This window comes from Amblyomma americanum, chromosome 5, assembly GCF_052857255.1.
Source record: "Amblyomma americanum isolate KBUSLIRL-KWMA chromosome 5, ASM5285725v1, whole genome shotgun sequence".
Classification (NCBI taxonomy): Eukaryota; Metazoa; Arthropoda; class Arachnida; order Ixodida; family Ixodidae; genus Amblyomma; species Amblyomma americanum.
The window spans coordinates 65,200,456-65,227,828 of NC_135501.1; the positions used below are offsets into that span (position 1 = coordinate 65,200,456).

General features: G+C 49.2%; 2 protein-coding genes across 8 annotated transcripts in view; one reads left to right on the plus strand and one right to left on the minus strand.

The window, feature by feature from the left end:
* Positions 1–10,097, plus strand: part of LOC144132499 (endothelin-converting enzyme 1-like) — a 69,607-nt gene extending 59,510 nt beyond the window's left edge. Inside the window, exons 5-6 of the mRNA XM_077664956.1 lie at positions 2,895–3,080; positions 6,339–10,097. Coding sequence (XP_077521082.1) covers positions 2,895–3,080; positions 6,339–6,527 — 375 coding nt within the window. The 3' untranslated portion in view covers positions 6,528–10,097. The remainder of the gene's footprint in view (positions 1–2,894; positions 3,081–6,338) is intronic.
* Positions 1–27,373, minus strand: part of LOC144132500 (cytochrome P450 2J1-like) — a 139,978-nt gene that overhangs the window by 47,326 nt on the left and 65,279 nt on the right. For 5 of the 7 annotated variants that reach the window (XM_077664960.1, XM_077664961.1, XM_077664959.1 and 2 more), the window contains 2 exons: positions 21,809–22,067; positions 13,899–14,089 (listed from right to left, as the gene is read on the minus strand). In XM_077664960.1, the coding sequence (XP_077521086.1) occupies positions 13,899–14,089; positions 21,809–22,067 (450 nt within the window). Of the gene's footprint in view, positions 1–10,108; positions 10,810–13,898; positions 14,090–21,808; positions 22,068–27,373 lie in introns of those variants that run through there. The other 2 variants (XM_077664962.1, XM_077664964.1) reach the window with 2 other exon arrangements.

Consider the following 27,373-nt stretch of genomic DNA (forward strand, 5'->3'; position numbering starts at 1 on the left):
AAGTAACACCTTCACAGGAGAGCATGCGGAGCGCATGCAGAACCTGCCCTACTTCCTTTCGTTATCTATATTTTTGTCTGTGCCGTGATCGTGCTGGAAGTGGGAGCTCCTTTGTAACTGTGGTAAATTTATTTCGTCCAGTTTGGACTAGAAAGGAGAGGCTTGGGTGCTGAGTTTCATGTTTATCTGTAAAAGAAGATCAGTGCTGCCCCTGGAGACGCCAGTATTGACAGCGGAGGCATATGGTGTTGTGCAGTGGTGTTGAGTGCAGCGAAAAGTGTTTTTGTCGGACGCACTGTGCGAGGCGATTCAGAAAGACAAGGGGAGCTGCGTGGACTCAAATGTTCGGAGAACATTCTTCTGGAGGGTGAGCGAGTGTGACATTCCGTGTGTGCTACGAGGATCCACGTTCGACGGCGCGGCGTAGACGGAGACCCGTGACAGCGGCATCATCAATTACCCAGCCATGCTCTTTGAGTGACGACCAGAACAACCGGACCCGCCGCCGCCCCGGGGAAACAGGCTTTATCCTCCCCAATTTCCGGGCACATTCCAGGACAAGGGAGCTGTCAGCGGGCCAGAGCGCGCCGTACCACAGCCGACGCTATGCGCTACCGCGAAGACAACATTCTTTCCCTCCTTCCCCTTTCTTTGTGGGCTATCGCCGGGAAGGCACCCACAGCTTCCCGCCGTGCCTCGTGAACAAAAGCGCATTCCCAGAAGGGCCGTGACGGACACCTGTCATGGCGGACAGGCAGTACTCGCCAAGAATGTGGAAAGACAGGCGCTAGTGAATTAGCTCCGAAGAGAGAGCCTGTGTATACTCTCACTTGAGAGAGAGTGGTGGCGTTTTTGTTGTTTATTTAGTTTGTATTGTTAACAGACTCTGGGGTCGAGGCTAAGCCCAACCCAAGGGGTGGTCCCCATCTCGCATGTTATTTTGGATTGGAGAATTGATGCTTTGGGCGGGCCACTGGAAATGACCGCCCTTAGTCCTTTCTTAATCAAGTGCTTAAAAGCACATGTAAACGGATGCAGTCCAGTCTGAGCTGGGGCTCCATGCTTAGCATGTAATGTGATGCTACTTAGGCACTAACCTGCCCGGTCGATGAGTAAAGTAGTGCAAAGTTTGTTCTTTTGTAAATTCAGTTCTGCTTTTTCCAGTTTAACTCTCTGCATATGTATGTTGTAAAATATGCTCTGCTGTCATCATCTACAAGCTCGCCTCCTGTTCATCTTCCAAGCCGAACGACACTAGAGGAAGGGTTTGTGAACCATCCTCGAAGAAACGGACGACTATTGAAATTCTACTGCATACACGCTCAGGACGACATCGTTCGCCAAGAGGGCCTTCAGCGCCGAAGCCCGACGGCGTGCAGCTTCTGCCAGCAACCGCTCGAGCCCAACTCCGGAGCCACTCCATCGCCCCCATGAAGTCGTCGGCACGTAAGCTCGGACGCCCCAGCCTCTGATGTATAACCTTAATCATGTGTAATTATTGAATATACCTGTTTGTTTAAACTGAGCCATACGGTGTCTCTTTGCCTCTCCGTCCCGTGTGGACCTGCGCATTATGGGGGTCATCACAAGGGCATTTAAACTCTCTTAAGTTCTCTATATACAATTGTATAAGATGCATGCTTAATCCGACTTTTCGGTGGAGAAATGGGGTCCTGTTGTGGGCATCACCGATTCTATTTTTGAGGTCGAAAATAGTTTGCTGGGTTAGGATACTTACTGTACTATGGTAAATCCTGAGTTCCTTCAGTCAGTGGTACCCAAAACAGTTATGTGGATGGTTAAGCCACCTTAAGTGCGGAATGTGACAGCAATACAAGCAACGTTTCTGCTATATTTTAATGTCTGTGTCAGTTCCTTCACCACATGATGCGAACGAAGTCGACTCTAGTCCACTCCTTGACGGAAAGTGTACAAACGTCGAGGAAGACAGCAGAGGACGTCACAACTTCCTTTCTCAGTACCTGCTCTTTCCCTAGAAAAATGCACTGTAGTCGAATTCTCTCTCATCTATGTGAACGGGGTTATAAACAATGGTAGCATTGCCATTGTATATTTATTTTCACGCACATAATCATGCCCAGATTGAGTCCGCAGAGATCGTGTTCAAAACTGCTTCTCTTGCCCTTTCTTGGTTCATGCTTCCTCCTTGTTTTCCAGTATTAATTTTTCGCCGCGGTCCCGTGGCCCTGTGACGTCATCGTACTCGTGACCAATCGGCGACTTTTGGGACTGACGCAGGACTTCAAACCGCATGATTTAAAGTACCATGGTGGGTACGTGGAAATTGTGAGCACGTTGCTCGGAACTTTGAGGGGCAGGTTGCCCCCTGCCATTGTGGGCAAGTTGTGATGATCTTGTGACGTCATCGCCCTCTGGACTAATCGGGGACATTTATGACTAACGCATGATGCGAAATGAATCATGTGAAGTCTGATGCTGTCGAAATAAAAAAAAAGGTCGTAAGAAATCGAGGGATGATTTTTGTTGTCTTTGAAACACACTGTGCTAACGTGAGGTATGGCGTTGGCAGACCGGCTATTCCAGTGGACTGCTGTCGGAAGGAAAAACAAACTTGTACAGAAATATGTATTCGAGCGGAATACATGACTCTTGGAGGACTGATGCTGTGGCAGCCGCGTTGGGGCTTTACATCGTGAATATCTGAGGAGGGCACTTATTAAAGCATAGCACAATATTAAAAAGACCTCGTCCTCAATATTTGCGTCGTGTCTCAAAATGAGGCCTGATTTTATCACGCATTCTAGTCGTGCAAGGAAACGAGAGCATGAAGGTCAGTGTCGTTGATGTGCTGTATGTACAATAACGATACCTTAGACACACGCACGCAAAGTACAACCAACTGGCTCTCGCAGGTGGACCCGAGGGGCAACTTCGTCTCTTCGTGGCTGAGCGAGGCTGTGAAGCCAGTTTTCGAGGAACGGGTACTGGGCTGTCTGGCCACGAGCAACACCAGCATCTTCCCTGAGGTGCCGGCGATGGAAGTGGCGTTCGCCGCATTCAAGCGAGACCTCAACGAAAAAGACGCCCAGCTGTCCGATGTACGCTACATCAGAACGTGGAAACTAAATATTTTGACACAATTGCCTGTCTAGTTGGATTTGATAAATTATGGTGAGATCCCGCAGACTTTTAATTTCAAACCCGACGTTTCCAAGCCGGCTCGGCACCTTCTTCAGGGGCGACTGGGGACTGTGGCTACCGTCCAACATAAAGACGTTAGCCACAGCCCCCAGTCATTCCTTAAGGAGTCGACCCGGCTCCGAAGCGTTGAGTTTGAAATTAAAAATAGTTTGGTTGGGGACGTTCGATATCTTTATAATAAGTCAAAAGGACGTGGCGCGCTCAGTGACAGTAATAGGACTTCTGCTTTTCCAAACCATAGGCCGACGAACCGCCGGGTGCGTCTCTTACGAGAAGTGTGCCATTTTGTGGATTGAGGTTAACTTCGAGAGTCAACTGTAGAAAGAATTATTTTTGTGTTCGCGGCGCCAATCGTAAGGCTTTAAGAGAAACTAAGAATTGTGTCCTTTGTAACGCAAAAGAGCTGCCTTATGGAAATGCTAACGTGTAATAAAAAATGAAGTTGCCCTGCATATTGGAAACACTAACCAGCACTTTCGCGGGAGAATACCAAACTTGAAAACAGAAATGCGAGAGAAGTTTGGTGCAACATTTTAGCAAGCTCTGGACACACCTCTCAGTTAGAGTGGTCATCGTTAAGCATCGTTATAGACCATTAAAAATTATTATCAGCAGCCTCGCTACGTCCATTCCAATGCAAAAGGCCTATTCCAGTGACCACCAATTAGCCATACCCTGCACCAGCTGCGCCAACCTTACCCCAGAAACTTCCTAATCTCATTTGCTTACCGCACCCTCCGCTGCCCTTTGCTACGTTTGTTTTCTCTTGAAATCCACTTCGTTACCATCAAACACACCGGTCACCTTCCCTCGGCAATCGGTGCGCGCATGGCACCATATGTAATTCCCTGGCCAATTTCTTCTTAATGTCTGCTAGGGTCTCATTAACTCACATTTGTTCCTCACCCGCTCTGCTCTCTTGCTCTCTTCTAACGTAGCACGTACCATTTTCCATTTCATAGCTAGCTGTACAGTCCTCAATTTAATTCCAAACCTTTTCGTTAGCCGCCTGGTTTCTCCCTCATAGATGAGTGCTAGTACCAGACAAGTAGTAGTCAGATACAACTCAATAACGCAAGAATGGTGGTGTTTCCACTCGGATCAACTCCTGTCTCCTATCTATGGATGTGACATACTGTGGGCCGTTATGTTGTGCGGAGTCGTCTTCGACTGATGGTGTGATTGTGGTCTACAATCAAATACCCTTTTCGAAAGTATGACTGGTCCTTTAGTTGACTGAATGAAGTATGTGGTTTCTATGATCTTATTACCGTTTTGTGATTGCGGGAACTGTTAATAAGGCTTAGAAGAACGTATATTTTGGCTAGATTGTTCATTGCACTGGAGAAAGGAAAACAGCAGTGCCGAAAAAAACACACACAGCAGAAGAACGACGCAGGGCAAGCGCTTACTTCATCTGTCTTTATACTTTGAAAAGCGAGAAAATATACTGAAAATCTAGGCATGCGCAGAAATCTCATGCGCGATCAACAAAACCGTTCAAGATATGCAATCTCGGCTTTAAACAAGTTCACAGATGTATCGCTGACACAACCGTTTCCTTTTTTTCTTATGTGGTACGGCTCTAAAACCTCCCGTTCCTTACTATCACCGCTCCTACTCAGAGTCTTTATCTCATCAAGTCGTGGTTGGCACTTTTTGCATTGCTCGCAGTTTTCCCCCGCCGTATGTTCCGCCGCTCGGTGACACACCTTGTACTCTGCCAATGTTTGGGTAGATGTGCACCTCCGACTTCTTTGAGCGAGCGGGCGTGCTCTGCTGCACGGTCGTTCAAAGCCCGCTATTGCTAATCTTACCTAGAATCGGTGCTCGTGAATTCGTATCAGCGTGGTAAGCAAGGGAGCTTTAATACGCAAGTGGCTCGATTGGCGGGGGCCGGGTTCCCAAGCTCGGTAATCACAGGCGTTTCTGAAGTCCTCCTACATAAAGGCAAGAGCGCTATGCTTAAGCGGCCATCGGAGCGAAGGAAGCAAGCTTCGAAACCTGAAACTGCACCGTGTGTGCACAGGGTCGCCCACAATGTAAAAAAAAGGTGGCAAATAGACATGGCGTGCCTGTGGTGTTTTCGGCTCCACGGAAGCTTGCTCAGCTCAGCGCACGTATGGAAGGGCTGCACTGGTGTGGTGTATGAAATACCACTGACCTGCGGGAAGGCCTATGTGGGCCAAACGGTAAGCTGTATAAGCTACCGTGCAGCAGAGCACGCCCGCTCGCTCAAAGAAGTAGGAGGTTCACATCTGCCCAAACACTGCGCAGAGCGCGAGGTGTGTCACCGAGCGGCGGAACATACTGCGGGGGAAAACTGCGAGCAATGCAAAAATTGTCAACCACGACTTGCTGAGGTAAAGATTCTGGGCAGGAGCGGAGATAGTAAGGCACGGGAGGTTTAAGAGGCGTACCACATAAGAAAAAGAGGAAAAGGTTGTGTCAACATTACATCTGTAAACCTGTTTAAAGCCGAGATTACATATCTTGAACGGTTGTGTTGATCGCGCATGAGATTTCGTTCTGCGCATACCTAGATGTTCAGTATATTTGCTCGCTTTTCAAAGAATGAAGTCAGATGAAGTAAATGATTGTCCTACGTCGTTCTTCTGCTGCGTGTTTTTTTTTTCGGGGCTCCTGTTTTCCTTTCTCGAGTGTAAATATGGCGGCGAAGATAGCGATTTAGAGAGTTAAAAGGAACGCAGGGTTTTCTGGTTAGCGAAGTTTAGAAAATTTCAGGCCAGGGTATTCAAGCAAACCTTTCTTTCTTGCTATAACTATAATGTACCCATTACAAGGGATGTAACCTAGAGCGAAGTGTGTTTGCGGCGCCCAATGTTCAGGGGTGTTAAGATACCAAAAAGTTGGTTTCCAGCGGGTTAGTAGCTTTTGATGCATTAAAAATGTAAACTCACAGAACACACTGTAGTATCCCAAGCAGCACAGGTCATCGGCCCAATATTGCAACAGGAAGGTCCCATCCTGGTCCTTTGTAGGGCCAGCTTTGCCAATACAGTTCCAATGTTGGGCCAATTACTTGTTCTGCTTGGGATATGACCTGCAATGCACGAATGTCCTGGCGCTTGGTCAAACGAGCGAGGTGGCTTCGGAAGCATAAACTGAATTGCTGCGGACCTCGTCTGTCGCAGGAGCTGACCGAAGAGAAAGTGTTCTTCATCACTGCCTGCCTCCCCAGTTGCGCAGCGACTGCCGCCGACAACCTCTACGGCGGTGACTGCAACAAGGCGGTGGCAAACTTTGCGCCCTTCGCCAGGACTTTCCAGTGCCCCTTGGGATCCAAAATGAACCCGCAGAAAAAGTGCACTTTCTTCGACTAACACTCGGCTCCTTCCTCGTCCTGGATGGTTTCCTCCGTTTCCGGCACATTCTTCCTCATTAATTATGTCAATAGACTTACATAGCGGTGTGAATATTGTTTTATCTTGAGTGAGAATTGTCTTGGAACTGCTTTGTCTACAGTAAGGATCTTTGAGAGACTCTTCTGAAGCCAGGAAAGTTTTTTGAAGAAGGTAGCGCTGATGAAATTCTATTTTCGAAGCAAAAGTGCTTGTTGTCTGCGACAGATCATTTTAAAGCGCATTCTCGAATTTTTATTTGTTACCAGCATCGATTTCGGCATATCATGAATTATGTTTATTTATTACCACCAACCATTTTCGCAAAGAGTAGACCACGTTGCGCAGGTGACAAAATGCGCCAAACTATATTTCGCTCTGGTGCATCACACTCCTCCATGGAACTGTGCTTTGTTTTTTGTTGCGGAATCGCTTCAGGCCTTCGCCACCAGCCAAATTGTATCCAACGTCAAGCAATGTACTGTGTTGTAACGGTAATGGAATACCGGAGCCGAATACGTGGATGTGACTGCTGTAGGTACAGTTTTGGTGCAAAAATCGCCAGGCAAAGTTTATTTCTCGCTCCTCCAGGAGCTGAGTGAGAACCATGTTTGTCGCAAATGTCCATTTTGATTGGCGGAAGGTGATTACCGCTTACTGCTGCTGGATCACTAGCGCTGCGCTTGAATTGACTCTTGATTCAGCTGGTATAATTCTAGGGAATGTTGTGTCCATGACAATAATTGCGGAATCAAATCCTCTTGTATGAATTCCACAGGATAAAACTTGAAACTGGTTACGCAGTCCTCAATGTTGAAGTGCGGCTTTGATACCTGCATGAGTTTTCTGTAAATTTGAAGCTACATGCAATAATGAGTTCTACCATCAACAGAACGCCGAGAGTGCCTATTTCCGCGGTTCGCACCAGCTTAGCAAGTGCGAAATTCCTGCATCTGTACGTTTTTAGTCTAGATAAAGCGTGTTGTCTATGAAAACGGGCACCATCCCTTGGTTCTTTGCAGGTCACTCCTGCCTAGCGCTTATCAGTACGATTGGGATTGAGAGAATGCAGATTGGAAGGCTTCGCCTTCGGTGACAATCATCGTTCAGTCGCTTCGTGTGGTGAACCTACGTGTTGCGCTAGCCTACCTGATTTCCTCAGTTTAGACGATCCTGCGATGGGAAAAAGCCGATAGGAAAGAATAAAATAAAAGGTGAGGGAGTGTCTGCTTCAGCACACCTATCACAGGCTTATTCATAAAAGCTGTAAGTCGTGTTTATTTCAACAACCAGACGAACACAATTCACGCGCACAACTCAGTGGCCTCGTCTTTTGATGGAAACCTGCGTGCAACCGAGACACACTATTGTCTACTGATACAACAGAAATGGTGAAAAACTGACTACATACATCAGATATGCTGCGCACAGTCACAACTGTCAATAGTGCGCTTGATAGTGATTGCACCGATAAAACTCATAGTAGCCTATAGATCATTTTTAACAATGCGTTGACCGCGCGCCGAGTTCTGTGATGTAGCCATCTGGATCAAGGCTCAGCTGCGAATGTCACAGAATTCTGTGCTGGGTTGTGCTGTTTCTTTTCCTTTAACTTGCGTGACATTGCAGTCATTCATTCTTTGTTCTAGATCCAAACTACATGTCCACAGCTTGCAGTGAGATATACTGAAGATCACCTTTTAGAATTGTTTTACTTAATGGTTTCACATTGGCTGCGTCCAGTGTCCCGGATTTTTCGCGGCTTAACTTCAAGAAATAGCTTGGCCAATGAATGTAATGCGAAAAGATAACCTATGCTCCGTTATGTTAACGGAACAGGTTGCAAGGTAAAGCAACCATGAGTAGGCGGGAGACAGTAAGGTAGGCGGATGAGCTTGCAAGCAAAAGGTTTTCGCAACTTTCCCAGGAGAGGATTAATTCGAAGTCACTGGGGAGAGGCTTATTGTCATGCAGTGAAAGTAGTCGGGATGACTGCGTGGGTCTTTCGAGCTGCCTTGATATATGTCCAGGAGCAAAATGCGTTTTCATTAGTAAGGTAATTGCCCTCTCGCGACGTATACACCGAACAGGGTTCCGCAATCATCGTTCAAAAGAGGTGTAGCCCAGACTCTAGGATTAGTACCTTAAAAACTGTATACGCAAGCAGTTTACCACCGAAATCGGTCGGTGAGTTAGACACTGGTATTTTGTATTTTGGCCTTTTCCGCCCTACAAAAGCTCCCTCTTTGGTCAAAGTAGCAAGTTTGTCGTTGTATGCCATAATCTATCGACCGAGGGCAACTTAAATTCGTTTTATCAACCTCATTACGGGCGTTTTCTGCATCGCGCCTCCACGGATATTCAAACGCCGGAAGAAGGATCCTTCGGAGCATCTGGTCAGCATCCAAACGGTAGTGCCAATGAGCCACCACGCAGATTAAGCATTGAAAATACCCAGACTTCTTTAATTCAGCTTCCGACATCCCTTGGGAGCGGAGGGAGTGAGGGGACTGCGAAGAAGCAGCAGCCATAAGTGTAACCCACCTAACGATTGCAGGGTTTCCCGAGCCCACCTGAAACGCACGAGCACAGATGACACACACTGGATGGCGCTGTCTCCTAGCCCAACTGGCGGTTATGGCCCGCACCACCCGGACAACACTTTCACAAGCCGGCTGACAAAAACTGCGGAGAGATAGGCTTAATCAGAGAACTCGGGTTACGGCTTCAGCTTATCTGCCCCTGGTTGAGCAAGGCCAGCTGGTCCTCCAGCCAGAAACTGCAGTAGAGGCGTGAAATGGAGGAGATGTAGTGCCTAGTAATATGGGTTGTCGGGCTAGTTGGTACATTCCCGTAGTTCATTCTAGCGCACACAGATTACACAAAGGGCTCTGTCCTGTTTTCTTCGTCCTTTCTGTGCGCTAAAAAGAACTCCGAACTGTAGTAACTTGGCAGGGCGACAGGACAGGGGAAGAGGCAGTGCTCTAGACTGGCATATAGAGCAGGACATTTGGAACAGGAGGGTCACAATGTAGACTGATATGGAATAACCGAGACGGTGTAATGAGACTGAATTCTTTGAAGTATATGTGCTCGGGCAACGTTGAGGTGTGGATGGGGTGGAGCACGCGTCGGTATGAAGTTTTGAGTTGTTTGCAGTGTTCTGTGATTGTGCGTTTCTAGGCCAACGTCACGTCACAAGTCTAGGGTTTGTGCAAAACATCACAGGCGCCCGGATGTGAATATCGCGAGCTAGCTGATGAGCCAGCTCATTTTCTGTGATTCCTGCGTGGCTAGGAACCTGCCGTATGGTGACTGGGGACGGAGCCAGGAGTGTAGGGAGTCATATAGTTATACTTTTAGGTCAGGGGAAATTAGCCAGCCCTGGAGCAAGCGAATATCCGTCATGGAATCAGTGTAAAAGATGCATGAAGAAGGACGAGGAAGCAGTATGTGATGACGTGAATAACGTACTATTTCCAGAGTACCGATATGAGTAGTACAGCTGTATGGACCCCATGTATGAAAGAATGGGCCTGGCTGGCAGGATACATATACTGCCGAACCCGTGTCCGAGATATTGGCATCGGTGTATGCTACGGTCTGCGCGGATGAGGGAAAGTTGTGGCAGGTTACCTGCACTTCCCAGAGCCAATTAGTCATGCCAGGGGCCACATGATAAGCTAGAAGGCCGAAGGGCATGCTGGCGGGACGGAATGAGGACTCTAAAATTGGGAGATTGACAGGAGACATGCTTGCTTTCTCTAGGAGCCACCGACCCTGCAGTGCTGGACAGTCGAGCCAGTGGTAGTGAAACGGGAGTTCTCTCTTCACGCTCTTTTCGAAGACAACGGAGAGTCAAGCCGGTGTACGTTCAGTGTACAACTAGCACAATTAGACGCGCAGCAAAGCTATTCATGCAATTAACGCACGTTCTGCTTAAGCGCCGTAGCAGCACCCATTATACACGATTGTTTTTCCATCGGGGCACGAAATGCTGTATGCCACGTATTTATTAGGCAGAATTTTAAATATTGTGTTCCTACTGCAGCCGTCTCGAATCAGCATCCTGGTGAAGGTGAATAAGGTTCCCGTGGTATGCAACAAAACAAATGGCGGCCTGGCTCCATGATGACGTGGTCGGCGACATGTACATCGATTGCGCTCTTTTCTTGTGGAACGATGCGGAATTTCTGGAGCGTTCTTGTCAGGTATAGATAGATCTCCTGTGGAGCGAGCATTTCGCCAGGGCAGCTCCTCTTTCCTAGAGGAAAAAGTCGTAAAAACGTCCTCATAATTCTGTCCACTGTTGCCCTCCATCACTTGATTATTCTTCCAGAACTTCCAACTCTATTTTACACAGATTTCTTCCCACCCTGTACCGGGACACATGCCCTTCGCTTCGTGCGGAGATCGAGCAATCCTTGATTACAACATGGGGCAGACAACACGTAACGGCAGGCCGTTGTATAACAAACACCACTACGGGGCAGTTTGAGGCAGCCCTGTCTAGACGTCACCCGGAATATCAACGTAGGTCTGCCGGGCATGTATCGCCGCAGCAGCCGCAGGGTCCCTGGACTAGGGGCTCTACCCACCATACTCACAAACACCCCTGTTGAGCAATAAATGTGTTTTATACATTGCCAAAATATTGTTTCGAAGAGTCGTAGTCTTTTGTATCATTTAAATATAAATGTTACCACTTGGAGTCGGAACAAAAATGTCGAAAGCTTTCTGTGAGAATAATTGGTCACAGTTAACAATAGCTAAAATGTGCCTTTAAAGGCCGCACTCAGTACAGTCTTCGCCATATCTAACGAAGATAGCGAAAATTCGTCCATCAAAGAAACGATTATACTAACCCTCAATTACCATTTGGGTAAAACAAAGTAAGTTATGCAAAAGACGACACAGATGATGTCAGGAAAAACTTGTTTCCATCCATAAGCTACAAGTAAATGGAAGATTTGCGTTCACACCAAAAGGAATGCGTACAGAAGACTGCAGGTTACAGATATACTCGCTTTCCTTTGTTTTCAGTCGTTAACATGTTGCCATATACGCCATTACTTCTACAATAAATGATGTAGGGCTCATAGAGTCTACTACTTTTGTACATTTAGGTCTTATCGGATATGATATATAAGTTGGCATCCTCTAGCTGTCCTTAGTCATGCCCAAGTCCTCCTCGGCTGGCGTCAGCCGCGTACTGACAGGAGTGTTCGAAAGTAAGTTTATGGAAGAATTACCGAGATTTTAATGGTGCTACATGCATTCACTGCTAATGTACGTTGTGTGTAGTGCTTGCGGCTTCGAAATCACCCTAGGATATTTTCAACCATGCGACGAGATCAAAGCAGTAAAACCAATAAAACATTGGACGCTCCTCCGTTGCGCGAACTTAGGCGGCGAGCACCGCGCGTCTTCCTCACGACCATCTGTGCGGTATGAAACAAGTATTAAGCATGGAATGCTTTTAGCTCCGGCTGTCGGCGCGCCGCTGGTAACCTTGGCCCCGCATTGGAGGGTCAAAGCAAGGAAGACCATGGCGCCAGAACGCAGAGAGATTACGGCGGCGCAGCCGGAGAGAGAACACGGGAGGGAACATAAACGAACTTTGGCGAAACTTTCCGCCTGCCCCATTATGCCTACGTAATACGCTGGCGCTGCTCATGAGCTTAGAACAGCGTCTTCCTAGTTGCTTGGTGTGCGAAGCCTGCGCTCGGTACGGAGGCGCCCTGCTCTGTCTTGCACTCCGAGCGTAGCATGCGCAGTCCCCGTGTCATCTGAGCGAAGCGAGTGTGCTGGCGGGCAGTACCTTCGCCGCCGTCACTGTTCACAAGTTCCGCGAAGCGCCGAAGGATGGCGCCATGGGTCCGCATGAGACGTTGTACCCTACCGCCCGAGCGACACTGCGGACGGATGGTTGCGTGTAGCCGGAACGAGTTCTTGCTTTGCATTGAGGAAATTTAAGGTTCAGTCTTAAAATGTGCAACGCCGGTAATGCAAAGCATTTTATCCTTAAGTCTGCTCTCGACCACGCGATAGAGGGTGCATTTCTTGGATCGTAGGCGCGGTGAAATCTGCTATCTGCTCAAACTTCGGCCTCTAAATAACGAAAACAGGCTTGTCTAAGGGTTGGAACGTTTGAATGCGGACAAATGCAGTAAATTATCAGCGCAGCTGCCGCTGTTTCATAGGAACGCGTGGAGAAACGGCGGAGAACATAGCCTCCTTAGCGTTACTCCTTAAGTACCTAGAGTGGCGCGTTTGTTTTCCTTGGGCCGCTCGCGCCTCTTTTGGCGAAACGCGATCACATGACTGAAAAGCATCCATGAATTGCGAAGAAGCGAACTTTTTTGCATCGTTTAACAGCAAACGGTTGTTAACGGTAAATTCGTACACCTTCGGTTGTCGTGCTTCGCGCCACTTTTTTTTTTGCTGAGAGTTTTCCTATCTATATCACTCAATTTTATCAGAAGTGTTCGCTGATAGTCGAAAAAAAAACTTGTGTGATTTATAATGCTAGCAACAGATGGCGCCACTACACACAAGGCCAGTGTTTTGTTTGTAACTAGTTGAGGTAGGCGTCGGTGCAGCCGACACATTACTAGAAAGCTGTGACGTTCAATTCTAAAGTAATATGCCTAAAACAAAACAAGTTTGGCAGCCAGAAACATGCGGATTGAGCCTGCACTTGCTCTAGCCACTGCACCAAGTCCGCCTCCTGTATGCCAGAGTTGCGGCTGTCCCTCATAATTTGGATGCTTTTTGCGGAAAATCGGCAGACCTACGCGAAACTCTAGGCACTTGTACAGTAACTCTTAATCTTCCTGAACGCGGGCCGCCTCAGGGCGGTGACGCTTTCGCCCGGTTGAACTAAATGGCCGCTGCTCTCTACAGCACTACCGGTGTTACTTCCATCGTGGCTGGGGGCACATCCTCAACCATTTTCCCGGATAAATATTTTTTCCCTAACAATATCAATTTTTTTAACTTCGAACTTGACGCGCATCTTGGAAACAATGTGATTTCACGATTCATCGGCTGTATATTTCACAATTTTTTGCATTAATATGTTAGAACGTTTATTAATGTAGACACTTCGAGCCCTGTTTTGCACACTCCAGTGAAAAATTAGACGTTGGTGTTTCTCGCTCGAAATTTAACAAATTGGCTTTGTTTTGCTTTGATATACATTTAAAGGGAAGAATATTTCTTTTCAATTGCAATTCCTGGAGGCGTCTAAAATGATTAATTCATTTGTATAACGTCAAGTCCGTAACGACCATGGAAGCAATATGCCGCAACTCCAGTTTAAAAAAAACAGAAACCTGGAAGCTTTCTTACCGACTGAAAATGGTAGAACTCTCTTCAACCTCTCCATTGCAAATGAGCCATCTTCGTTCAAGAATCTTCGGGGGTCAAACATTTCCGGCTCGTCCCAACACTTGGGATCGTTGTGCACTGCCCAGATGTTGGGGATGACGGTCGTTCCTTTTGCCACAAAATGCCTCCCAATCACGGCGTCTTCGCATGACCTGTTAGATGATTAATCGTTCTGGTTAAGAATGGAGGTGCAATGAGGCCGCGCGACGCGGTTTTTGGTATTGCGTATATAACGATGAAATATGGAACCCTGGAGGAAATCCGCGGCGCTTGTCCTCAATGCGGAACTATGTGAAAGGAGCAGCTAGGGAACTTTCAACACGCAGTGTGCCGTGTAGCGAAAGTCACGTGGTGTGGGCATATATTGTTTTGTCACAGAGTAAACAGCTGAATGGATGGTGTGTAAGCAATTGTCGTAACTCACTCGGTAGAGACGTGATGCCATCACATGGAACACAAGATGTTTAGGTCGTACACCGGAAAAAAACTGACAGGCCGCTGTGCGCAACATGGTGCACGTAATCCGTCCACTAGGTATGTTGGGAGGGTATTCCGACGTTTTTGTAATCGTTGGCAAAAGTCTCTGAAAACATTTTCCCGGTTTCTGCATGTTCCACATGGCTGATATATAGCAAGGCCCGTCCGAAAGGCATCTCACGAAATGTAATATCTCTAATCCGCTTCCCTGCCAGGCAGATGCCTGCCGAATTTTTCAAGTTAAACTCTGTTTCTGCTCGTACCATATTATGCCACTTCTAGGAACTTCACTACGTTTTCTTCTTGATCAGCATGGAGACCACACTGACCTTCCTGGACACCACTCAACTTTCGCAGAAAAAATAAATATGTACACCAGGCCTTTGTTTTCAACTTATCCCTGAGAACTGTGCATACAGGCGCGTTGTCTCCCTGAGAGAATTATGCGGTTCGCTCCACGAGTGACAATGCCTCTTTATCGAGACGGCTACATCTTCTTTATTATAGGCTACATTTCTCCAACAGAATAATCTTTAGAGATTGTTTACAATTCTTGGTTGCAAATCGAGGCGTCCTATGAATCATTTCATTCTGAAAACTTCATCGCTCCGAATCAAGTATGATTCGCTCCCACGCAAAAGTTCACGTAGAAAAATATTTGCGGATCGCGCCTGTGGTAGTAAGGTTCAAGAATTTTCTTCAGCGGTGCCTTTCATCTTCCTGTACATTAATAGATATTAATTTGCTACTGCAGCTGGTTGGTGCATCACAGAACATTCTATGCGGAGTTTATTTCAAATGTGCCTTTGCGTCCACTTGACATTGACCTTTAGCAGCTGAATTTCCGCGCAAAGAAAGAGCATTGCACCTTGCAGAGTGACAGCTTTCATATTTCCTCCTTGGTATGGCTTAACGAGTCGCCAAGGTTTTTGGTTTATGGGTTTATGGGGGGTTAACGTCCCAAAGCGACTCAGGCTATGAGAGACACCGTAGTGAAGGGCTCCGGAAATTTCGACCACCTGGGGTTCTTTAGCGTGCACTGACATCGCACAGTACACGGGCCTCTAGAATTTCGCCTCCATCGAAATTCGACCACCGCGGCCGGGATCGAACCCGCGTCTTTGGGGCCAGCAGCCGAGCGCCATAACCACCCAGCCACCGCGGCGGCTTCGCCAGGGTTTCTGTGGCATTGTGTTCGGCATTTGAAAGTACTATGTTTCGGCCACACGCTCTATCACAACTATTGACGGGCGCATGGTTACGCCACATAAACAGGGCTAGAGCGTTCAGCTCCCTGTCGGCTGCGTGCATTGCTGCGGTTGTGGTATCTCCGGTGTTTTCGTGTGCGGGCACGCGTGCTGCGGGGCCAAATCGCAGCAGCAGTAATGGAATGTAACATCAAAATAATATAACGTGGGGTTTGACGTAAGGAAGCGACACATGGGCTATGATGAGGGACGCCGTAGTGCAGAGCTCCGGAATAATTTCGAACACTTGGGGAACTTTAGTGTGCCCTGATATCGCACAGCACACGGGCGCCCTTGGCGTTTCGCCTACATCGAAACGCGGCCGCCGCGGAAGGGATTGAACCAAGGCCTCCGGTTCACAAGCCGAGCGCCTGAACCACTCAGTCACGCAGCTTTTTAAATAGAAAGTGATACAAATAGGACACAGGCCTGCTTGATTATTTCACTAAGAGCGGCGGAATTGCCCGCAATCGCACGGCGATGAAAACTGGCGTTGCGAGGGACACCGCATAGGAGCTAGCTAATGACAGGGAACCTGTTGTCTGGCGCCACCTGCGGTACCGCAATGTATCAGCGTCGACAACGACAACGACACTTCATTCTCCGATTTGGCCGGGCAGTGAAAGTATATAGTAGGAACTGACTGTGCTCAGCATTTACTAAGAGGGCCTAAGAAGACTCCCTGTTTGATGAACTAATACCGGCGATTTAGATTTAGTCCGCCTATCGGTTGTCCTTTCGTTTTGGGCCATGTCTTCGTCTGTTAATTCCCTTGTAGCAATGAACTATTTCCCTAGTAGCAAAGTATAAAAAAGCCAGTACCAGCTGGACAAAGTAAACGCACTACACTCTTCAGTTTAAACTTAGTTTCAGCTCTTGACCTTGTGATGACCCCCCATAATGCGCAGGTCCACACGGGATGGAGAGGCAAAGAGACACCGTATGGCTCAGTTTAAACAAACAGATATATTTAATAATTACACATGATTAAGATTATACATCAGAGGCTGGGGCGTCCGAGCTTACGTGCCGACGACTTCATGGGGACGATGGAGGGGCTCCGGAGTTGATCTCGAACGGTTGCTGGCAGAAGCTGCACGTCGTCGGGCTTCGGCGCTGTAGGCCCCCTTGGCGAACGATGTCGTCCTGAGCGTGCCCTCTTCGGTACTGCTTGTCGATTTTTATATCCTCTTATCCCCCCACTCCCTAGGGTGAGGACGCCCACGCCAGAAGGGGGGGGCTAGGGCTTTCACTTGGGCGCACAAACACACCGCCGCACTTATGGTCTCGCCCCCATCACGTGTTGAGTCCGAGGGAAAGAAGGTTGTCTTCGAGGTAGCGCATAGCGTCGGCTGTGGTAAGGCGCGCTCTGGCCCGCTGTCGGTTCCCGCGGGTCACCGGCCTCCGTTCTCCATCAAATGACACTCGCCCCTCAAGGCCGGAACGCGAGGTCACTAAAAGGCCGGGAAAGTGGTCCCTTGTCCTGGGATGTGCTCGGGAGGGTTGATTGATGATGCCCACCGTCTTGCCACGGGGCTAGGCCCGCCGAAACGAGGCCGCCCTGGAACGGCCACGGCAATTGGGGAGGATAAAGCCCGTTTCCCCGCGGCGGCGGCGTTCGACTCGTGCCGACACTATGGAAAGGGGGTCCGGTTGGGCTTAAACCCCTTCGTTCTGGTCGTCACTCTCAACGAGTATGGCTCGGTAATTGATGATGCCGCTGTCATCTGGGTCGTCTCCGTGCGGTCCACGGCGGCAGGCCCAAAAGCAATCTCACTCAAGTTGCTTGCAGCCATATACAGTAGAAACATGAAAGGGGGTCCGGTTGTGCTTTCGCCGCCACTGGGGGCTCCGTCTACGCCGCGCCGTCGAACGCGGAACCTCGTAGCACACACAAGGAACGTCACACTCGCTCACCCTCCAGAAGAATGTTCTCCGAACATTTGAGTCCATGCAGCTCCCCTTGTCTTTCTGAATCGCATCGCACAGTGCGTCCGACAAAACACTTTTCGCTGCACTCAACACCACTGCACAACACCATATGCCTCCGCTGTCATAACTGGCGTCTCCAGGGGCAGCACTGATCTTCGTTTACAGATAAACATGAAACTCAGCACCCAAGCCTCTCCTTTCTAGTCCAAACTGGACGAAATAAATTTACCACAGTTACAAAGGAGCTCCCACTTCTAGCACGATCACGGCACAGACAAAAATATAGATAACGAAAGGAAGTAGGGCAGGTTCTGCATGCGCTCCGCATGCTCTCCTGTGAAGGTGTTACTTAATGACAGAAAGGTTTAACTACCAACTCCGATAACTTAACACATAAGCACATAGCAATGTTATGAGCTGCGGCATTACACAATTCTAACCAGTTCACAACTCCGCTCTGTTTACGCCATTAGTCCGACTTAGCTTTCCGATTTCGCAGCGGATATCGGCCTTCATGAGTCATACTAAGTAAGTTTGTCACCCTTTGTCTGCTTTGGGACTCGCGAGGGCTCGTGGCAGGAGCCTCTCCTGGCGTTATCTGCGCGGCAACCTCGCGCGCTTCTTCTTCTAGCAATGCATGAAGTAAATCCGGTGGCATTCCGGCCGTCACCTCTGGCGCCTGCCGAACAAATGCAGGAGAGGGCGTTTCTTGCGAACTATCTGCGCGCTCCGCTTCACTTCTGTCGCCATCAAAATCCGCGCTTTCCCTTTCCTCATTTCGTGAATACTGAACCGGTGCCGACTTGAGGCGATTTGCGTGTATCCTTACCAAGCGCCGGTTCACGTCTCGGACTCTGAAGTTTACCGGAGAAAGCTTCTCGACAACCTCGCACGGTCCTCTCCACTTCGTCTGGAACTTACGAGCTAGCCCAATCTGCCTTTGGCAGTTTTCAATGTACACGCTGTATTCCACATCAAACAGCGCGTCTCTAGCACTGCGATCGTGCACGTCCTTCCTGCGCTTCGCCGCTTTCTTTAAGGCCTCCTTTGCGATGTCCCTCGTCACTTGCAATCGCGATTCTAGCTCAACCTTATAGTCGTCCAGTGAAGCGTATGGGACACGACGCGGGCCCTCTGGCACTTCACTAGGCTGGTCCGGGTCTCGGCCGTAGAGAAGAAAGAATGGCGATTCGCCCGTGCTCTCGTGTGCTGCGGAATTGTAAGCAAACATTGCATACGGGAGCCACAAGTCCCAGTCCCGCTGGTCGCGCGAAACAAAATGCGACAGGAACCCGGCCACGGTTTGGTTCAGTCGCTCCACCGCGCCGTTGCAAGCCGGATGGCACGGTGTTGTCTGCTTCTTAGCGATCTTAAGCAGCTCGCAAACTCTCCTTATTAGCTGCGACACGAAGTTCGTTCCCCGATCTGTCAAGAGTTGCCTCGGGGGTCCATGTCGGAGCACGATCTGTTCGACAAATGCTCTTGCAACCGTGTCTGCCTTCTGATCTGGGAGTGCTACCGCTTCCGCGTATTTTGAAAGGTGATCTACAAATACTAAAATGTACTTGTTTCCGGAAGTGGTCGTGGGCAATGGGCCCATTATGTCCATACCTGTCCGCTCGAAGGGAGCCGAAACCTCAGGGAACGGCTGAATTGGAGCTGGTCTTCGTCCCTTGGGTGTTTTTCTTTCGAGAGAGGAATGACACTTCGCACAGTAGTCTCTAACATCCTGTCGCATGCCACTCCAAAAGTACAAACGCTCCACCGCGCCTGTAGCTTTGTGGCGGTCTCCGGTTTCCCGCGAATGGGCGCTGTTGAGCTCGCGCTTCAACCTGGAGTTCCACCTGCTGAGATAGCAGCTGTTCTAAGCGATCTAACCGCTCTGTCAAGAGAGCAACCTCAGGGTTGAGCACCGCTCTCTCTATGACGCGTACTCTCGCTGCGGCTGTCGTTATCGCCTCATTTCGTTCCTCATCCAATGCGGCCGCTACGGCTTGGTCGAAATTGCTCGGCTTGCGCGAGAGCACGAACCGGCGCACGGGGTCTTGCAGACCAGCCACGAACAAAGCGGTCATTTCCTCTTTAAGTAGATCCTCCGCGTATTTCTTCCTTAGCTGGTCCCCTTCTTCCTCCCTGCTTAACGTATCGCGTGCTAGGCGCTGAAGCCGCGACGCAAACGTTCGCACGTCCTCCCCTACCATCTGTCCGGCGTCACGGAACCTCTGTACCCGCACGTGACGTGGTTCAGTGTCGAAATGCTCAAACGCGAGCTTCTTAAGTTCCGCAAATGATTTTGTGGATTTTACTTTTTCATCTCGCCATGCAAAATCATGAGCAGCTCCTGCCATCTTACACCTCGCCATTCCCAGCATTTGAGCATCGGACCATCCCCCCATTTTCCCAATCTCTTCTAGCATGGAAAAGAAGTCGCAGATTGGAACCCCTGTCTTATCTCCTGTAAACGTTGGAATGACGCTTCCTAATGCCAGCATGCTTGCTCCGAGCGACGGCTGTGGAGTGGGAGCTCCCTCAGATATAGACATATCTTTTTTTTCACTCAAGCCCTCCGGTGCCTCAAGCCTCTCAAATGGGGGTAAAAGTCCCACAATCAGTCCCGTGATTTTCTTTTGATTACAATATTGAAGTCATGAATGTCGCAGCATTCAGAGGAGATTTGCTTTTGAGACCCCACTTCTGACACCAGTGTGATGACCCCCCATAATGCGCAGGTCCACACGGGACGGAGAGGCAAAGAGACACCGTATGGCTCAGTTTAAACAAACAGATATATTCAATAAATACACATGATTAATATTATACATCAGAGGCTGGGGCGTCCGAGCTTACGTGCCGACGACTTCATGGGGACGATGGAGGGGCTCCGGAGTTGATCTCGAACGGTTGCTGGCAGAAGCTGCACGTCGTCGGGCTTCGGCGCTGTAGGCCCCCTTGGCGAACGATGTCGTCCTGAGCGTGCCCTCTTCGGTACTGCTTGTCGATTTTTATATCCTCTTATCCCCCCACTCCCTAGGGTGAGGACGCCCACGCCAGAAGGGGGGGGGGCTAGGGCTTTCACTTGGGCGCACAAACACACCGCCGCACTTATGGTCTCGCCCCCCTCACGTGTTGAGTCCGAGGGAAAGAAGGTTGTCTTCGAGGTAGCGCATAGCGTCGGCTGTGGTAAGGCGCGCTCTGGCCCGCTGTCGGTTCCCGCGGGTCACCGGCCTCCGTTCTCCATCAAATGACACTCGCCCCTCAAGGCCGGAACGCGAGGTCACTAAAAGGCCGGGAAAGTGGTCCCTTGTCCTGGGATGTGCTCGGGAGGGTTGATTGATGATGCCCACCGTCTTGCCACGGGGCCAGGCCCGCCGAAACGAGGCCGGCCTGGAACGGCCACGGCAATTGGGGAGGATAAAGCCCGTTTCCCCGCGGCGGCGGCGGCGGCGGCGTTCGACTCGTGCCGACACTATGGAAAGGGGGTCCGGTTGGGCTTAAACCCCTTCGTTCTGGTCGTCACTCTCAACGAGTATGGCTCGGTAATTGATGATGCCGCTGTCATCTGGGTCGTCTCCGTGCGGTCCACGGCGGCAGACCCAAAAGCAATCTCACTCAAGTTGCTTGCAGCCATATACAGTAGAAACATGAAAGGGGGTCCGGTTGTGCTTTCGCCGCCACTCGGGGCTCCGTCTACGCCGCGCCGTCGAACGCGGAACCTCGTAGCACACACAAGGAACGTCACAACCTTCCTCAATTAACAACACTTTATTTTATAGTTTCTCATTTAGGCGTTCTCGCATACTATTCTCATCGTTATTATTTTACGTTCCTTATGCCTCAGCCTCAAGCACTGCTGCCAGCAGTTTAGTAAGCTGCGCGTGTTGCTAATGATTCATGTTTGTAACACTGTATGGGAGGAGCTTTAAGCAGGTAAGAAAAAGTTCATAAGGACACCTAATTAGCTATGTATCGGCTATGGTACAGTACTACAAGCTGTTGTTCCCTTTACTGGAAATGACGGCACTTTCGGACTGATGACGTCACTTTCCTCCAGCCATCGGGAATTATCCGTTCTGGTGACATCACTTCGTCAACCGACGCCATATTTTTTCCCGATGAGGATTTTAAAGCTGTAGCGTTAAAAACACTCGACGCCGCTGCCTTGTGAGCGGTTCCCCCGTGCTATTTGGAGCGTGAAGTATTCCTCCCAGTACTCACCACCTGGGGAGCCCCATGGGAAGCAGCGTGTGCCACCGCTGCGCCTCCCACATGACGGCCATGGTGAAGGGCGTTGCGTAGCGGTCATCCCACGTGGGCGGCCGCTCGCTTCCCACTACGGCGTCGATTTCTCTCTGGATGCGTGCTTGCAGCGTTTCCACGTTGGCGGCTACCAACAGCAGTATGCGCATCAACAGTGCTGACACCGTGACTGTGCCGGTGACCAGGAACCCAATGGTGTTGCCAGTGTGAGAAAAGCCTGCATGATGATGTGTTTTGGGTCGCTGCTTAATTCGCCGGGCGAGCTGGTTCTTGAAGATCAGGTACAAACATTGCGAGAGTTCATCGAGGTTCTTTCTATTTTGAAAGTACTGTTCAATAAATACTAATAAATTGTGCAGAAGCCTCCAAATTGTTTTTTGATGCTTAGGCACGAATGTAGGAAAGCCCGCATTTCATGACAGCTGTTGCTGAACCTAATTTTGTGCTACGGTGCTGCAGCAAAGACTACATGGGAGTGCTCCCTGAGACGTACAGGTGCAGGTTGGCGAGCTAAGGGTGTTTGGGTCGTAATTCCCCCAGTATATACTTAATGATAAATAGGTGGTTCTCATTCTTTACGAATAATTTTTGTGGCACTCGCCAGAGGAATAGTGAAGAACGCTTTTTTTTTTCTTTCAAGTATACTAAATGTTGCAACTAAAGCACCGGCCACTTGCAAAATTCGTTCTTACGTAAAAAAAAACATGATGCAGTATGGATGATGGGAAGCATTACATGTAAAACAGCTGTCATTCGGGGGAAACCTACAAAATGTTTGTTCGACATGCTTACAAGCGAAGGATTTTTTTGTCTTTTGTGTTCAGAGAAACCGGTCGAAAAAATTACCAAATCCAAAGTCATATTCCGGCGGCTCGATTTTGAATCTTTTACTTTACATGTGAATAATTCGTTTACTTTCTTTGCAGTGCTACTCGCGAGGAGTTTTCTGTCAGGAGTATAGCTGCGGAGAGTTTGAATGAAAAGTTCTGCCGTTACTACGTGGTATTCGATGCATTTCATGCTGTAACAAGCCAAGCGAGTCCGAGAGAGAGTTGGAAAATCGGATGTCAACTGCGCACAAGTAATATTATTATCAATTTTGCGGTTCATTTTTTGAGCTGCTGATATAGTCGAGAAACTCGCGGCCTTGTGAGCAACCGTTGCGTTCTTTAGAGCGAATGGAATATAACCGTACGCAACACAACAGCCGAATACCCTAAATTACGAATACAAAACCAAACAAACAAAACACCCGCCGTCTCTTTTTTAGCGCACGCAGTGCACTGAGGAACACAAGAGCCGGTCATAACCGGTCGATCGCTGTGCAGTCGCAGTTGCTCTGCATAATGCGTAAGACTCACTGCAGTCAGAACGCTCCTGCTCTGCGAGAAAAACAAATGTGCGGTGCGTGTTTTCATTTCAGTCACATTATTTCGGTCGGTACGCCACCACACCGAGACCGCGCCACGTGCGTAGCGCGCAGTACGAAACCTGGCACAGCAGAACCAAGATGGCGCCGTAAGGGGTTGGTTTATTGGGGTAGCACTGCTAGAAAAATTAAATTAAAATCGGTTGTTCGGGAACGGAAATGGCGCAGTATCTGTCTCAAATATCTCGGCGGACACCTGAGCCGTGCCGTATGGGAAGGGATAAAGGAAAGACTGAGAGAAGAAAGGGAGAAAGAGGTGCCGTAGTGGAGGGCTGCAGAATAATTTGCGACCACCTGTGGATCTTTAACGTGGACTGACATCGCACAGAACACGGGCGCCTTTGCCTTTCGCCTCCATCGAAACGCTGCCGCCGCATTTTGCGATTTCGAGCATACGTACAGTTGGGGACAAAATTTTCTGGACCACATGTTGCTCAAACGAAGCCGATAGCTCTGCTATTAGCCGGCGGCTGGAGACGACAGTTACGGAGATAAAAGAACAAAATTTTTGCTTTCACCTCTAAAAGTGTGGTACCCAGCCACAAGCTAATTGCAGAGCTATCGGGTTCGTTTGAGGAACACGTGATCTAGGGAGTTTTGTCCCCGACTGTACGTACGCCCCTGAAGCCTGCTTTGTGGCAGGCGGCATCAAATGGGAGCGTCCCTTCCGGTCGCCCGACCTGTTGGATCAGCGCCTGCTGGTCGCTCGGGCTGCAGCGGCCACTAGGGCAGTAGGGCCCAAGGGCTCCACTCCCAGACCAAAGTTCCCCACAACTTAACAATTATATTTTCCACCACCACCCACATGCCCACTGGGCTGTTGACATCGTGACAGGGGTGTGCACATGGCAGGCCTTCATCTTGGCGAACGTCTTCAACGTAAATGCCTTCACGGCAAAGGCCCTTGTGGTGAAGGCCTTCATGGTAAATACGTTTAGGTAGATGACCTTTAGCCCAAAGGCCTTTATAGTAGAGGCCTTTATAGTCAAAGGCTTTTAGCACCTAAGGATCTTAAGGGCCCACCGCAACTAAATTAGTCCTACTGCACGATATTCCACTGTTCGGCATGTTAAACCGTGCGTTAATTTTTAAAGACGTTGCTTGGTTCTGTATGTCAAGAGAGAATTGCGCCTGCTGCGTGGTTACGTGGAGGCCTCGCCGTCTTTGAGTGCATCACTTAGAAAAAAAAAATAAATTTCGTCTTTCGGGTGAAAGGGTAGGAAAAGTGAGGAATGAGCCGTGGCGGACAATGCAAGGTGCGGCTCTATAGTCTCCAGTTTGTTTTTTTTACTGAGTGTACGTTCTCAACACCTCCGAAGTTAGCGGTCGCAACTACGCTGACGTCTAATTTGTCGCTTTTAATAAGGCCGTTGCGAAGGCGGATACAGAGAGAACCTTGGATGCGATTTCAGTGCTGGAAACGTTAGTCAGGGCTAGCCATGAAGCTTCTAATTCCGATGGCGGGGTGAGGAGGATTGCGCTGCCTTGAAAGTTTTTCTAGTGAATCGATTGTCTCATAAACTCACTGCAACTTTCTCCGAAACCGCCAAGCCCCCTTAGCGGCTGCGCCGTCATGCAGCGAAGAAGGAAAACAATATATCGATGAGTAGAACAGCCTAAGGCGAAAACTCCCTGCTGTAGGCCGGAATAGCAGGCAATCTGGCCTACAGAACCGCACCGTGCTGGCCGCACTCTCATGGTGGGGAAACTCAAGCGGCGGATCCCATGGAAATAGACTGCTTCGCGCAGCGTCACAAGAGATACAAGCAGACTGCGGACGGCAACCACCATGGACCTGTAGTTGCAGGCACTAGAGATCGTAGCCTGAAGAAACTACGATGTGTCGCACTGGCTCAAAGCAGAACACCGAATGCAGACCTGGATTTAGGCGCGGGATGTTCAGAAGGCTAGGGAGCCTCGGGCGTTTGCTTGGATCCAATGAGATAGCAAAATGTGGACCTTTGTGAGACCTCTATATTTCCATTGCCATGTCGCCGGTTTTGTTCTCGCGCCGAAATGGCGTGGATAGCGGGTACGCAATTACAGCTTTAGAGCTTACTAAGACGCATGGGTGCACGATTACCAGTTTCTTTGTCTTTAAATTTCGCTTTGCCTATGGCCTATGTGTCTCTAAAGAGCCTTGAGAGCATTACCTCTGAAGCTTACCGTGGTGAACTGTTTTTTTTTTGTAGCGAGAGCTACACTGCGCTGCCAGTCGAACATTTCTCGGTTGCTGGGGAGGAAAGATGGGCGCATGCGCCTTTACCATGGCAACCGGAGAGGAGCAGCAGGTGCGGCTTGCGCTACGCCGTCGCAGTGGCCGCGCGCCCGCTCCACCGTCGGAGCCGCGCGCTTCGTCGCCGCCCGCCGCACGCCGCTGCTATTACCCGAACCGCGCGTCGCATGCGCATCATTGCGTATAAAAAACGGAGGTGTAATGGGGGGCTGTATCACAACGTTTGAAATGAATGCAGAGACGGAGAATCCAGCCGCTGCTAAACGGCGGTATAGAGAAGAGAAGACTAACTCTTCCGATCCTGAGGTTGTCGCCTGGCACTTGCCTACTCAACAAAGAGAGAATGAGCGCAAGAAGGCGAAGAGGGCAGCGGAGACGCCCGAAAAAAGAGAGGTACGGCTTGCCAAACGGAGATGCCAGACTGCCGATCGTAATAGACGGCGCATAGCCGCCGAGATGGAGCCTAATGTCACTATTTGCTTAACATACTGTGACCACAACAAGCACAACCTGGGAAACGTACCTCTCGCTACGTGCGAATATATCCTAGAATAGCCGAGATATGCCACTGCCATTTTTTTATAACGGTTTCTGTTTTGTATTGGTGTCTCCCTTATGCATTTGTTAGGTGACGTTAATTCTTCCACGCTTGAGCGGTATGTTGAGTACTACTAATTCCTCGTGTTTTAATATTTTCTACTGCAGTTTCTACCTCGTGATTGGTTTTCGCAAGGTGCGTTGAATTTGGGGCCTAAGACAAGTACTACGCATGATTGTCACTAATAAAGAAAGATTGGCGCACGAAATACTACTGGCGTGGGAAAGAGTTTACGACGTGAAGGCATGCAAATTCAGTAAAGAAAGACATCGGGAGGTGCACGAATGGGACAGTGGTAATTTTCAGATTTATCGGAACTCAGCGGAAGAGTTCAGTCGGTGGCTCGCTTTTTAAACACGTCGTTCGAAGCGAAAACAGCGAAGCAGCCTGGCGATTTCGGCCAAGGAAAGTAGCAAATATGCGTCTGATGTGCCGATTTTCTTTGTGTGTCATGTTTGCGTTTTGATGTCCCGACGCTGCACAATGGCTATGGGAGACACCATAGCCTAGGGCTTCGGGTCGATTTCTTTAACATGCGCTTACCTCGCACAGCACATGGCTGTTTTTGCATTTCAGCTTCATCAAAATGCGGCAGACTCGGCTTCAATTCGATCCCACCGACCTTGGGCCTACGAGCCGAGCGGCATAGTGACCAAGCTACGGCCGAGGATTTTTTGTCCGTATAATTTCAATTGCACTTCTGCATTGAGAGTCACAGTCTTGAAGCTGTTTGTGGTCCCAATTGCGTTCGCGCGCCAACACCTTTTTTCTTTCAACTTCGACTTGCTAGAGTATTCGAAGGTTCTGGTAGCACTTATGATAGCTCCTGGAGCCAACCGTACATCAGATCTTCAGCGTAATTCCTGTGTCCTTTCAGTATCCGTGTCGGCGGTACTCTGAAGAGGGTAAGGCTGTTTTATCGTTACATTCACACATTTACAATCGCGAAATATCCTGCACAAAACCCATCTTTTTGCAGGCAGCTTACAATCTCACTTGGCACTCTTCAAATTCTTTTTCTAAAATCCTGGCATGTTCCTGCGAAACCCGAGCCTGAGACATGTGGTGTCTTACCTTCACGACTAATTACTTAATCTGCAACAGTGGTGTGAACGAAGCTTGAAACAGGAAACAGTGGTGTGTGTGAATCTTGAGTAATAACGGTGCCTTTTCTTTTTCGGAAGAAATATTCTTCGCTTTGTAGGCAGTGGACGCGAACCAACGGGCCTCAGAATTTCGAGCAATGCAGTGAGCGCACAC